Source organism: Elgaria multicarinata, chromosome 20, assembly GCF_023053635.1.
Source record: "Elgaria multicarinata webbii isolate HBS135686 ecotype San Diego chromosome 20, rElgMul1.1.pri, whole genome shotgun sequence".
Taxonomy (NCBI): Eukaryota; Metazoa; Chordata; class Lepidosauria; order Squamata; family Anguidae; genus Elgaria; species Elgaria multicarinata.
Window position 1 is genome coordinate 14,558,721 of NC_086190.1, and position 12,174 is coordinate 14,570,894.

Genomic DNA, 12,174 nt, shown 5'->3' on the forward strand with positions numbered 1-12,174 from the left:
ATGCCCACTGAGCATGGCCACCCCGCATTGAGCTGCTTTTGGGTTCCCTCCTGTACATTTGTTATACTTTTGCAAAACTTGGGGTTCCCCCAAAATCCTCCGCTACCTCCCTCTTGCACGTGGATGATTCCATTTTGGGCTCCTTAAGAATCCAGACTCAGAGAACGAGTCTGCTATTCTTTTATTTATTTATTTACAGTGTTTATGCCACTCTTCAGGCCCCCCCCAAAAAAAACCTCCCAGAGTGGCTTACAATCAATCAGAAGAGAGAGAAAGAGAGAAGAAGACAGACCCTGCTCGAAGGCTTGCAATCTAAAAAGGTAGGACAAGCAAGGAAAAAGGGGCGGGGAGGGAAGAGGAAAAAATGTTTAACAAAATGTGGAGTGGCTGTGTTTTCCCTCTCATTTTTGGTGGGTTTAGTCAAAATGGAACAGGCTACTTTACCTGCTCCAGTTTCCCTCACTCCTATGAACTGCTCCAAGCAGGGTGTATATATATTATATAGGGTGACCATATGAAAAGGAGGACAGGTCTCCTGTATCTTTAACAGTTGCATAGAAAGGGAATTTCAGCAGGTGTCAATTGTATATCGCTTCATTGCAACAGTTAAAGCTGCAGGAGCTATTTTAGAGTGACCAGATTTAAAAGAAGGCAGCTTTAACTGTTGCGACGAAGAGGGAATTTCACCAGGTTCTCCATATATACAAATGACACCTGGTGAAATTCCCTTTTCAATACAACCGTTAAAAGATACATGAGCCCTGTCCTCCTTTTCATATGGTCACCCTATTTTTTATTTTATTTTTTTAAAAGAGGAAGCCAGATTCCAGCTGGACATCAGGAAAAACTTCCTGACTGTTAGAGCAGTACGACAATGGAACCAGTTACCTAGGGAGATGGTGGGCTCTCCCACACTAGAGGCCTTCAAGAGGCAGCTGGACAAGCATCTGTCGGGGATGCTTTAGGGTGGATTCCTGCCTTGAGCAGGGGGTTGGACTCGATGGCCTTCTAGGCCCCTTCCAACTCTACTATTCTATGATTCTATGATCAAGCTCAGCCTTTGGCGAGTCCCCAAGAGACTACTGGGGCGACACTATTACTTAGCAAAACCCATGTTTAGACAGTGGGGGGGGGGGGGGAGTTGTTGTCCTAAAACTGGAACTTGTAGCACTGCCCCGTCCAAACATGACTGCGCTTTTAATCCTGCCACGAATTTTGTTCGCTTTGAACGGAGCCACACAAGACTCTTCGTTGCTCCCGACGAGCCCTTCTAGAAACGCTCGCTCAAACGCGCCCTCCCGCTTGGGCTCCTTGACGGTGTTTCTGCCCGGCCCGTGAAACGAAAGATCAACCTGACCGGGTTCTTTGGGTCATCCTCCCTCCCTCCCTCCCTCCTCCACCCCCCCTCCCGCTTGCTTCTGTTGCATTGTGGGAGAGGAAGTACTCAGAGACCACGTTGCTCCAGCTGGGAGAGGCAGAGCAGAAGCATGGCGGCTCCAAGCAAGAGGTAAGGCGGCGTGTTTGCAAAACTGGGGGCAGCCGGCGGGGCCCTGAGCCGCAAAACCGCCTGGGAGGCTTGCAGAAACCTGGGCTCGAGGGAAAAGCTACATTTCCCCATATTTGGGGTGGGCTGGGGGTCTCCACTGGCCAACCTGGGCGTTTTAGCTTTGCATATCATCTAAAAACTGCAGTCCTTGCGTAAAAGCAAACCCAAGCCCTACTTAGAGTAGACCCGTTGATATGAATGGGGCGTCTTATTTATTTATTTATTTAGGGTGACCCTATGAAAAGGAGGACAGGGCTCCTGTGTCTTTAACAGTTGCATAGAAAAGGGAATCTCAGCAGGTGTCATTCGGATATATGGAGAACCTGGTGAAATTTCCTCTTCATCACCACGGTTAAGGCTGCAGGAGCTATACTACAGTGACCAGATTTAAAAGAGGGCAGCTTTAACTGGTGTGATGAAGAGGGAATTTCACCAGTTTCTCCATATATACAATTGACCCCTGCTGAAATTCCCTTTTCAATAAAACTGTTGAAGATACAAGAGCCCTGTCCTCCTTTTCATAGGGTCACCCTACTCTTGTATCTTTAATAGTTGCATAGAAAAGGCAATTTCAGCAGGTGTCCTTTGTATATGTGGAGAACCTGGTGAAATTCCCTCTTCATCACAGCAGTTAAAGCTGCAGGAGCTATACTACAGTGACCAGATTTAAAAGAGGGCAGCTTTAACTGTTGTGATGAAGAGGGAATTTCACCAGGTTCTCCATATATACAAATGACACCTGCTGAAATTCCCTTTTCAATAAAACTGTCAAAGATACAGGAGCCCTGTCCTCCTTTCCATAGGGTCACCCTAGGCAATATTCCTCTTTTAAGATGGAAGCAAACCGCACTGAGTCGGGTGACCATATGAAAAGGAGGACAGGGCTCCTATATCTTTAACTGTTGTGATGAAGAGGGAATTTCACCAGGTTCTCCATATATACAAATGACCCCTGCTGAAATTCCCTTTTCAATACAATTGTTAAAGATACAGGAGCCCGGTCCTCCTTTCCATAGGGTCAGTCTAATATAGCAGGTTATATTGTGGCAAAAATGTTTAGCATTGGCTGAAGTACCAATATGCAGAGACGCCTTTAGTTCATTGGGGAGTGTTTTGCTTTTAAGAGCCTAAGAACATAAGTGCCCTGCAGGATCAGACCAAGGGTCCATCTAGTCCAGCACTCTGTTCACACAGTGGCCAGGGACCCACAAAGCAGGACATGGTGCAACACCACCCTCCCACCCATGTTCCCCAGCAACTGGTGTACAAAGCCTTACTGCCCCTGATACTGGAGGTTGTACTTCGCCATCAGGCCTAGTAGCCATGGATAGCCTTCTCCTCCAGGAATTTCTCCAACCTCCTTTTAAAGCCATCCAAATTCGTGGCCATCACTATGTCGTGTGGTACTGAATTCCATACTTTATGTGCTTTTCTGTATGATTGCATTGCTGGCTTGGGCACCACATTTTCTGTCTAAACATGCAAATGATTGCAGCCTAAGGCTAAGACCCTGTACATTTTTAACTGGGAGATTTACCAGTCACATCCTGGCTTCTTTTAGTTGTGATGCTAAAACAGGTGGGAACCTGTGGTCCTTCCAGATGTTGGGCTGCAACTCCCCTTAGCTCCAGCCAGTGGTCCTGACAACGGAAGTAAACAAAGCCCTATGAGGAGAGACTGAATGAACCGGGCATGTTTAGCCCGGAGAAGAGAAGGCTGAGGAGAGACATGAGAGCCCTCTTCAAATACTTGAAAGGTTGTCACACAGAGGAGGGCCAGGATCTCTTCTCGATCCTCCCAGAGTGCAGGACATGGAATAATGGGCTCAAGTTAAAGGAAGTCAAATTCCGGCTGGACATCAGGAAAAACATCCAGACTGTTAGAGCAGTACGACAATAGAACCAATGGCTTAGGGAGGTTCTGGGCTCTCCCACACTAAAGGCAGCTAGACAGCCATCTGTCAGGGATGCTTTAAGGTGGTTTCCTGCATTGAGTAGGGGGTTGGACTTGATGGCCTTGCAGGCCCTTTCCAACTCTATGATTCTATGGTTCTACTCCAACACTGCTCAGTAATATTATGTCTGGATGGAGCCATTCACTAGGTAGCCTTTGGCAAGCTGGAGTTCTCCTGGCCTACTTTACAGGGTTGTTGCTAAGCAGAGCTGGGCAATTTTTTTAATGTTGAGGGTCATCTGTTGGGGGCCAGATGACAGCAGTGGGTGAGGCTGTAGCCAGTGGTGGGTAAGGCCAGAGCCGAAAATCGGAGGCAAAATTTTCCCTGTTGTAAAGAGATAAAATAAGATAATGTGAGCTGCTTTGAATGCTTGGACATGCTATTATTATTATTATTAATTAGAATTCTGATATTTTTTCAACCCATATCTTTTGTTTCTGATCATTTTGCATGTCTTATGCATTTTTATTTATTAAAAACAATATTTCTAGGCCGCCTTTCAGGATGGGAGCTCTCCCAAGGCAGCTTAAATCAATAAAATCTTGTTTTAAATCTCTCTCTCTCCCTCTCTCTTTTGCCTCTCTGCCATCAGAAAACTTGCTGAGTTGAGCGTCGATGAGTTCCTGACCTCCACATTTGATTCGGACGTGGAGGGTGACTCCGAAGCGGACGCCCTGGATTCTGGGGAAGACGAGACAAGTAGAAAGCCATGCCGGAACGGACCAGCTGGCGGCAGGAGGAAGGCCGTGCTCAAATCGAACCCAGCAGAAAAGTAAGAAAATACGTGCCTGTTCCCACGTCTTTCAAAATAAACTTCCTTATTTAAAACAACAACAGTGCAAAGGCTCAGTTCGGACAAGACGTTTCTCAACAGTGGTTTTAGAACTCCACGGTGGAGTTTTTACACCACCGTTGAGAAATGTGTTGTCTGGCGGGAAAACTCCACGCAACGGTGGGTTTTTTGGCAAATAGTCCATGCAGAATATCCACGCTGTGCAGAGGACAGTTCCTGCACAACCGTTGTGTGGTGTGGAGGGCTCTTGTGGAGTTTTCCATTGTGTTGAGTTGACTTTTCCCACTGGCTACAGAGTTCCCTGGCAAGAGCGGCGAAAGGAGCGAGTGCCGCTCTAGGAGAGCGGCCGGGATTGGGTTTTATGCAACAATGACTGATGGGATACTTTTGGGAGGACCAGGGGAGGAGAGAGGGCAGAGGAACTGTCAATCAAACATCACAATGGATTTTATTCAACTCCATGGTTGCCCACAGTCACACAACGGTGGAGTTCGAACGTGTTGTATGGGGGGGTACCTCCTAAACTCAACCGTTGAGTAGAGTTTTCACACTGCCTTGACTAACGTGTGATCTGAACTGAGCCACCAAGTTATAGATAGATTTAAGTGTGTGTCCCCGTGTCTTTCAAAGTAAACTTCCTTTTTTAAAAACCATCAACACCACAAATTCTCCTTTGACCAGGAAGGTGATGAAGGGAAAGGCCTCACAACATAAAGACCAGCTTTCCCGGCTGAAGGACAGAGATCCGGAATTTTACAAATTCTTAGAAGAAAACGACCGCACGCTGCTTAATTTTGATGACTCTGACAGCTCTGAAGACGAAGGCCTTCACGTCTTGCCTGAAAAATTGGAGGTATGTTGTTTGTTTAAAATATGCATAGCCAACTCTTCAGCGATGCTGTCAGAGTGGCTTAGAATGAAATAAGAAAGATTACAATTTAAGAACGACGAATCCTTTAAAAAAAGAAATCACAATAAACCAAGATTTGGCAGAGCAGGTAAGTAGAATCATAGAATAGCAGAGTTGGAAGGGGCCTACAAGGCCATCTAGTCCAACCCCCTGCTCAATGCAGGAATCCACCCTAAAGCATCCCTGACAGATGCTTGTCCAGCTGCCTCTTGAAGGCCTCTAGTGTGGGAGAGCCCACAACCTCCCTACGTAACTGATTCCACCGTCGCACTGCTCTAACAGTCAGGAAGTTTTTCCTAATGTCCAGCCGGAATCTGGCTTCCTTTAACTTGAGCCCGTTATTCCGTGTCCTGCACTCTGGGAGGATCGAGAAGAGATCCTGGCCCTCCTCTGTGGGACAACCTTTCAAGTATTTGAAAAGTGCTCTCATGTCTCCCCTCAATCTTCCCTTCTCCAGGCTAAACATGCCCAGTTCTTTCAGTCTCTCTTCATAGGGCTTTGTTTCTAGACCCCTGATCATCCTGATTGCCAGTAAAAGTAAAAGGGCAGCATAAAACTCCAGGCATTTAAAAGGTTTTAAGGCAAATTGAGAAGTTTTTATTTCACACTGAAAAGAGGATACGGAAGGCACCAGGTGTAACTCTCGGAAGCAAGGAAAGGAATTCTGGGGAAGGGGTACCATAAAGGGGAGATTTAAAATAGGAACAGATTTATTTTGTTTATTGATTGATTGATTTTACCACCTATTAGGCCGCATTGTCCCATCAAGGAGGTGCACAAGTATAATAAACATAATAAAATAAAATCTAATTGAAACCACATTACCATCCTTGAAATTGAGCAGTAGCAATTAGAGCATTTTAACAGAACAGCAGACATGAATAGGAAGTAGATTGAAATCAGATGTGTTTTCAGTTGTTTCTTAAAAAGTTTCCACAAGTGAGATTGATACCTAGAGGAAGGGCAAAGAGTTTAGCGGCTAGCTGTTGTAGCCATGGCTTATGTTGCATAGAAGGTTGCATAGTACAGCAGGCAGTAATTTGCAGCCGGTTAGCTTCTGCCAAGTTTACTTCATCTCTGTAAGATGAAGATATTGTTGTCTTGTCTCACTGAAAAGCTGAGAAACTCCTCTCCCCCCCTTTGCTGGGTAGTTGGGTTTCTGCTCTCCCAGAGAAAGGTGATTTATCTCCCAGCCTGTGATTTTTCAGACATCTTCTATCTAGAACATAAGAGATGTACAAGGAGCAGACCAATTTGGTCTCACTCCAGGGGGAAAATGCACCTAGAAAACTTTGTTGATCTGAATGCTATAAAGACCCAAGCGCACCATCAGCTGTACAAAAATCTGCTTTGATCAGACGAAAGGACATACCAGCTGCCTTTGCATTTCTTTCTACAGCCATTGACCACCTGTATTATAATCAGTGATCTGCCAATTTGTTATATCTGTGTTTCTGTTTCGTTTTAGCAATCCTCAAATCTAATTTGACTGAGACCTGAATAAATCAAGCCCCCAAAAGGGGTCATTGCTGAAAAGGCCCTGTTTCGGTTACCTGTCAGTCTAATACCTTTTGTAGATGGTCCAGAGAGCAGGGTCTCAGAAGCAGGTCATAAAGCCTGGGCAGAATCAGAACTGTGGTCCGTCTAACCCAGCCTTCCTCAACTTGAGGCGCTCCAGATGTGTTGGACTGCATCTCCCAGAATGACCCAGCCAGCAGCTGGCTGGGGCATTCTGGGAGATGCAGTCCAACTCATCTGGAGCGCTCCAGGTTGAGGAAGGCTGGCTAACCCAATATTGTATAGAACACCAAGTAGAGGTTCTATTAGATAGCATGGAAGGTCCCTTCCAACATTGTGCTTCTATGATCCCTCTTTTCAAACTGCCTTCAAGTATGACCATGCTGTCTCAGGATGATGGGAGTTGTAGTCCAACGTATCTAGAGGGCAGCAGGTTTGGAAAGGCTGTTTTACACCCCTACGACTTCTCTCTTGAAACCTTTAAAAAACCAACTTTTGTAGGAAGCCAGTGACGATGATGACGACGACGACGAAGAAGAAAAACGAGGAACTTCCAAACGGGAAAAATTTGACTTCATCACCGTAACGTTGAAGATGGTGGAGCAGTGGAAAGCAGCTGCAGAGGCAAGTGATGGAGTTTGTTCCTTTAAAAAAATAAAATAATCGAAACTATTAGTCGGTAAGGTTGATTAAATTGGGGTGGGTTTGCCCAGTGCTAACCAGCTCACCGTGCGCCTGTCATGTAACGAGTATCCTAAGAAAATATGCGGCACGCTACACTTGGTGTTGGCATCTGGCGTGGCGTGGCCTGCCATTTTTCTTCCGTTTTTTTCCTGAAACGTTCTGTCTTCCTTCGTTCTTCAGAAACAGCTCTCGCCCAAGCTTTTCCACGAGATCACTCAGGCTTTCAAAGCCTGCGTGGTGACAGCCAAGGGAGAAGCAGTAGGGCCGGATCCTGGAAAGTTCAAAGTCACTGACAGCGCAGGTAAGCCTGCGAGAACTGGCTTCGTCACCGTCCTTTTGCCCACAAGTTGGGATGATGTCTCTGCATGCAGCAGAATCATGTGAATATGTGGTGAATGTCCCCGTCCCCCCCGTTGGACTGTACCATTTAGACTTTACCGTTCACTCATGTTTTTCCTTGGATTGTACCATTCATACTACCATTCATCCCATGAGGATGATTGCATAGTTGAATGCCTTCCTTGTTAATAACAAAAGACTTGTAATTTGGAGGAAAGTGTGGCTGGCTGGAACTCTGACTAGGAGCATTCCTGTTAATGGAAGAGGATATACTGCAAGGTCCTACTTGTGGATTATCTGTTCCTTGCTGTGATTTTTGCAGGGCCACCAGGAGCCAAGTAAAATTGATACAGGGGAATTACAATGGTTCTGGGTTCCCTGGTTGGTCCTTTCTTCTGGGTTCCCTGGTTGGTCTTTTGTTCTGGGTCCCTAGTTGGCTATCTCAAGTTTATTCTATTCTCAATTACATATGCTACCAGCGGTGCTCTCTATATCCTCATTAGGGAGCTATTGGATTGCAAAGTTCTCTGGAAATGCTTCATTCCTTCATTCTGATTTTTATCTTTACTTTCCGTGTGCTGCTTTTTGAGGAGGACATGAGGAACAGAGGTGTAGGGTTTCCCCCCAGGCTATATAGAAACTATTCCAGCAGGGGTACCCAAGCAGCATTTGTTACTGCTTGGAATCCCAGATGTAAGATGTTGCATTGCAATTGAATCAAGCCAAATGGCTTTGCAAAGTGTCCTGCACAATCAGTTATGGCAAAGTTCAAGGGAGCAAGAACGGCAGTCCTATGTGGCTTGTGTCGGCTCAGGGGACGCTGTGCTATCATTTGGACTATTAGAGGTTTTGAATGATGGTATTAATTTTTTGTGGTGGGGATCCAGGTAGGTGTTGAGATGAAATATCCCAATATTTTATGTGAATGTCGAATTTGCTTCCTGTTTTGGAATCTTAAGAGCAAGCTGAGTAAGAGATTTCCTTTTTGCTGTGGAGCCTGAGTTCATTCTATTTAATAGAATCATAGAATCATAGAATAGCAGAGTTGGAAGGGGCCTACAAGGCCATCGAGTCCAACCCCCTGCTCAATGCAGGAATCCACCCTAAAGCATCCCCGACAGATGGTTGTCCAGCTGCCTCTTGAAGGCCTCTGGTGTGGGAGAGCCCACAACCTCCCTAGGTAACTGATTCCATTGTCGTACTGCTCTAACAGTCAGGAAGTTTTTCCTGATGTCCAGCTGGAACCTGGCTTCCTGTAACTTGGACATCAGGAAAAACTTCCTGACAGAGCAGTCCAACAATGGAATCAGTTACCTGGGGCGGTTGTGGGCTCTCCCCCACTAGAGGCCTTCAAGAGGCAGCTGGACAACCACCTGTCAGGGATGCTTTAGGGTGGATTCCTGCATTGAGCAGGGGGTTGGACTCGATGGCCTTGTAGGCCCCTTCCAACTCTGCTATTCTATGATTCTATGTCTGGTTATGAAATTCCTCTCCACTGTTTTCTCTCCGGTACAGTGTTCAACGCCCTTGTGTCCTTCTGCGTCCGCGATCTCTTCGGCACGCTGCAGAAATTGCTTCAAGTGAAAGCTGCGAAAAACAAATCCAAGTAAGTTGTATTGATTTATTTTCTCTCCTTTGAAAAAACACACAACAACACCCTTTTCAGATCTCTGGATGTTCCGCTCATGAACTGTCATCGTGTAAAGAAGGGTATTTCTCCAATCCTGTAGCAGAGTTAGGCAGCCTGGTTTTGGATGAGAAGTCCCAGCAGCCCCAGCCAATGGTCAAAGATGATGGGAATCGTAGTTCAAAACATCTGGAGGGCACCAGGAGGCCTAGCCCTACCACAGATAACTTGTAACCCCACCAAGGATCTCTCAATTAATAAAATAATGAGAATTCAAATATAATAACAAAATGGTGAGAATAATAATAGCATTGTAATATTGATAGGTTGTTATTTGGGAAATATTTTTTAAAATTAGGGTCTGGTACAAATCACATTAAAAGCTGGGTATAGCAGATCTATTGTGTAGGTCTCATCTTTTAATAAATACAAGTTTATTCAGTGATTGTATATGAGATGTACAATCGTTGAATAATCTTTTGCTGATGTCCATGCTTATTTATTCTTCCCAAAGTGCCATGATTCTGTGCAGCTTCTATGCCATTATTATTACAATCATTGTCATCATTGATTTCTCATTCTTCCTTGTCTTTCTCCTCCTCTACTACTCTTTGGAGTGGAAGAAGGAGCAGAAATTATTGTCTTCTTCTTCTTCTTCTTCTTCTTCTTCTTCTTCTTCTTCTTCTTCTTCTGAATAGAAGCAGGAGCAAAAATTAACCTCTTTGCTTTGAAGAAGGAGCAGAAATTATCATCTTTTCTTTGGAGTACAAGGAGCAGAAATTATCTTCTTCTTTCGAGTAGAAGCAAGCAGAAATTATCTTCGTTTTTCTAGAAGCAGGAGCAGAAATTACATTCTTTTCTTTGGAATAGAAGCAGGAGCAGAAATTATCTTTGTTTTTCTTTAGAATAGAAGCATGAGCAGAAATTACATTCTTTTCTTTGGAATAGAAGCAGGAGCAGAAATTATCTTCGTTTTTCTTTAGAATAGAAGCAGGAGCAGAAATTACATTCTTTTCTTTGGAATAGAAGCAGGAGCAGAAATTATCTTCTTCCACTCTCACTCCTGTTCTCTGGAGTTGAGGAAGGAGCAGAAATTCTAGCGCGAGCGACCGAAAACGTTTAACTTTTGCAGGGGCAAAAGTTACCGGGCGGGAGAACCGTGTTTTGAATCTGGCTGGGGTTTCACGTGAGGTCTTCTCCCGGTTGCTGGATGCTGAGCTAAGGATGGGTGGTCCAAACAGGCAAGGGCATAGCGATGAATTGCTCAGGTTTATGGGCCCGCTCCGAAGGTCGGATTTTATATTTCCCGGCTGTGCAGGGATTGACCTGTGCGTGTATGTGGGGGTCAACTGATGGTTACCAAAGCCTAAGTGGTACCTTTAAGAACACCAGAACCTGCCCTTGGTTCATCCAGCCCAGTACTGCCAACACTGACTGGCAGCAGCGGTTCTTCCGGCAGGATTATTTCCGTTCTCTACTTGGAGATGCCGGGACCTTCTGCACTGAGCTACGACCGTTCCCTGGTGTTCTCCTGTGTGACGCCTACCCGGGAATCCTAATGCCACCAAAGCACGGAGCGTTAGCTCCTGATGTTCCAAGAATGAGAGTTATTCAAGGTTGACCCGGTCAACATTGAGGTTCAAACACAGAGCCAAGGCGAACAGCTGAGCGCGAGAGGGTACAATTAATCTCTTGTTTCTGGCATCAGCTATGATGCATTCTTTGATGCTGCCATCTGAGATGGCCGGGTTCGTGGGCAGCGGTGGGGTGGGGTGGGTCTTCTTGGCATGTACAGCTCTGCACATGATCGTGACTCCCGCATATACTTGGCAAGCAACCACCGGCCGGCCGGTCGAGCTGAGCACCCGGCTAAATTCAGCTTGGACCGAAAAGGAGCAGGGTTCAAATTTCATAGAATCATAGAATAGTAGAGTTGGAAGGGGCCTATAAGGCCATCAAGTCCAATCCCCTGCTCAATGCAGGAATCCATCCTAAAGCATACCTGACAAATGGTTGTCCAGCTGCCTCTTGAAGGCCTCTAGTGTGGGAGAGCCCACCACCTCCCTAGGTAACTGGTTCCATTGACGTACTGCTCTAACAGTCAGGAAGTTTTTCCTGATGTCCAGCCGGAATCTGGCTTCCTGTAACTTGAGCCCGTTATTCTGTGTCCTGCACTCTGGGATGATCGAGAAGAGATCCTGGCCCTCCTCTGTGTGACCACCTTAAATTTCAGTTCGGCTATGCGTTTAACAAGTCCCAGAGCCCCCTTGTCCTGGTCTGTAAAATGGGAACAAAGGCAGCCCCACCTCCAAGGGCTGTCGTGAAGTCAAAGGAGATAACCGTGGAAGCACACTACGACAAGGTTGTGCATAGTGTGTACTTTAGAATTGCCTTAAAATTCATGCCAGGAGAAGGCAGTGTGGTGTAGTGGTTAAAGTGTTGGACTGGGAGTTGGGAGATACTGGGTTTTGTCCCCGTTTGTCCATGATGCTCACTGGGTGACTTTGGGCCAGTCACTGACTCTTGGCCTAGCCTACCTCGCAGGGTTGTTGTGAGATAAAACAGAGAGGGGGACGCTCACGTTAGTGGCCCTGGGATTCTTGGAAGAAAGACAGGAAATGAATGAAACCAACCAACCAACAAGTAAACCCAAGCTCTTGGGATATGGATGTATTGCTCAATGTATTAGCAGATTTTATTTTTAATAACTTGCTTAGATCAGGGTAAGGAAACATGCAGAACTCTATCCCACTGGCAGGTCCCGATAACGCCCAATTTTGCTTCTAAAAATTTCACTGGGCGT

General features: G+C 45.8%; 1 protein-coding gene across 1 annotated transcript in view; it reads left to right on the forward strand.

The window, feature by feature from the left end:
• The first annotated feature begins 1,449 nt into the window (after positions 1–1,449).
• Positions 1,450–12,174, forward strand: part of NOC2L (NOC2 like nucleolar associated transcriptional repressor) — an 83,425-nt gene continuing 72,700 nt past the window's right edge. Inside the window, exons 1-6 of the mRNA XM_063145058.1 lie at positions 1,450–1,507; positions 4,093–4,272; positions 4,975–5,146; positions 7,223–7,345; positions 7,586–7,706; positions 9,260–9,350. Of these exons, the coding sequence (XP_063001128.1) occupies positions 1,488–1,507; positions 4,093–4,272; positions 4,975–5,146; positions 7,223–7,345; positions 7,586–7,706; positions 9,260–9,350 (707 nt within the window). The 5' untranslated portion in view covers positions 1,450–1,487. The remainder of the gene's footprint in view (positions 1,508–4,092; positions 4,273–4,974; positions 5,147–7,222; positions 7,346–7,585; positions 7,707–9,259; positions 9,351–12,174) is intronic.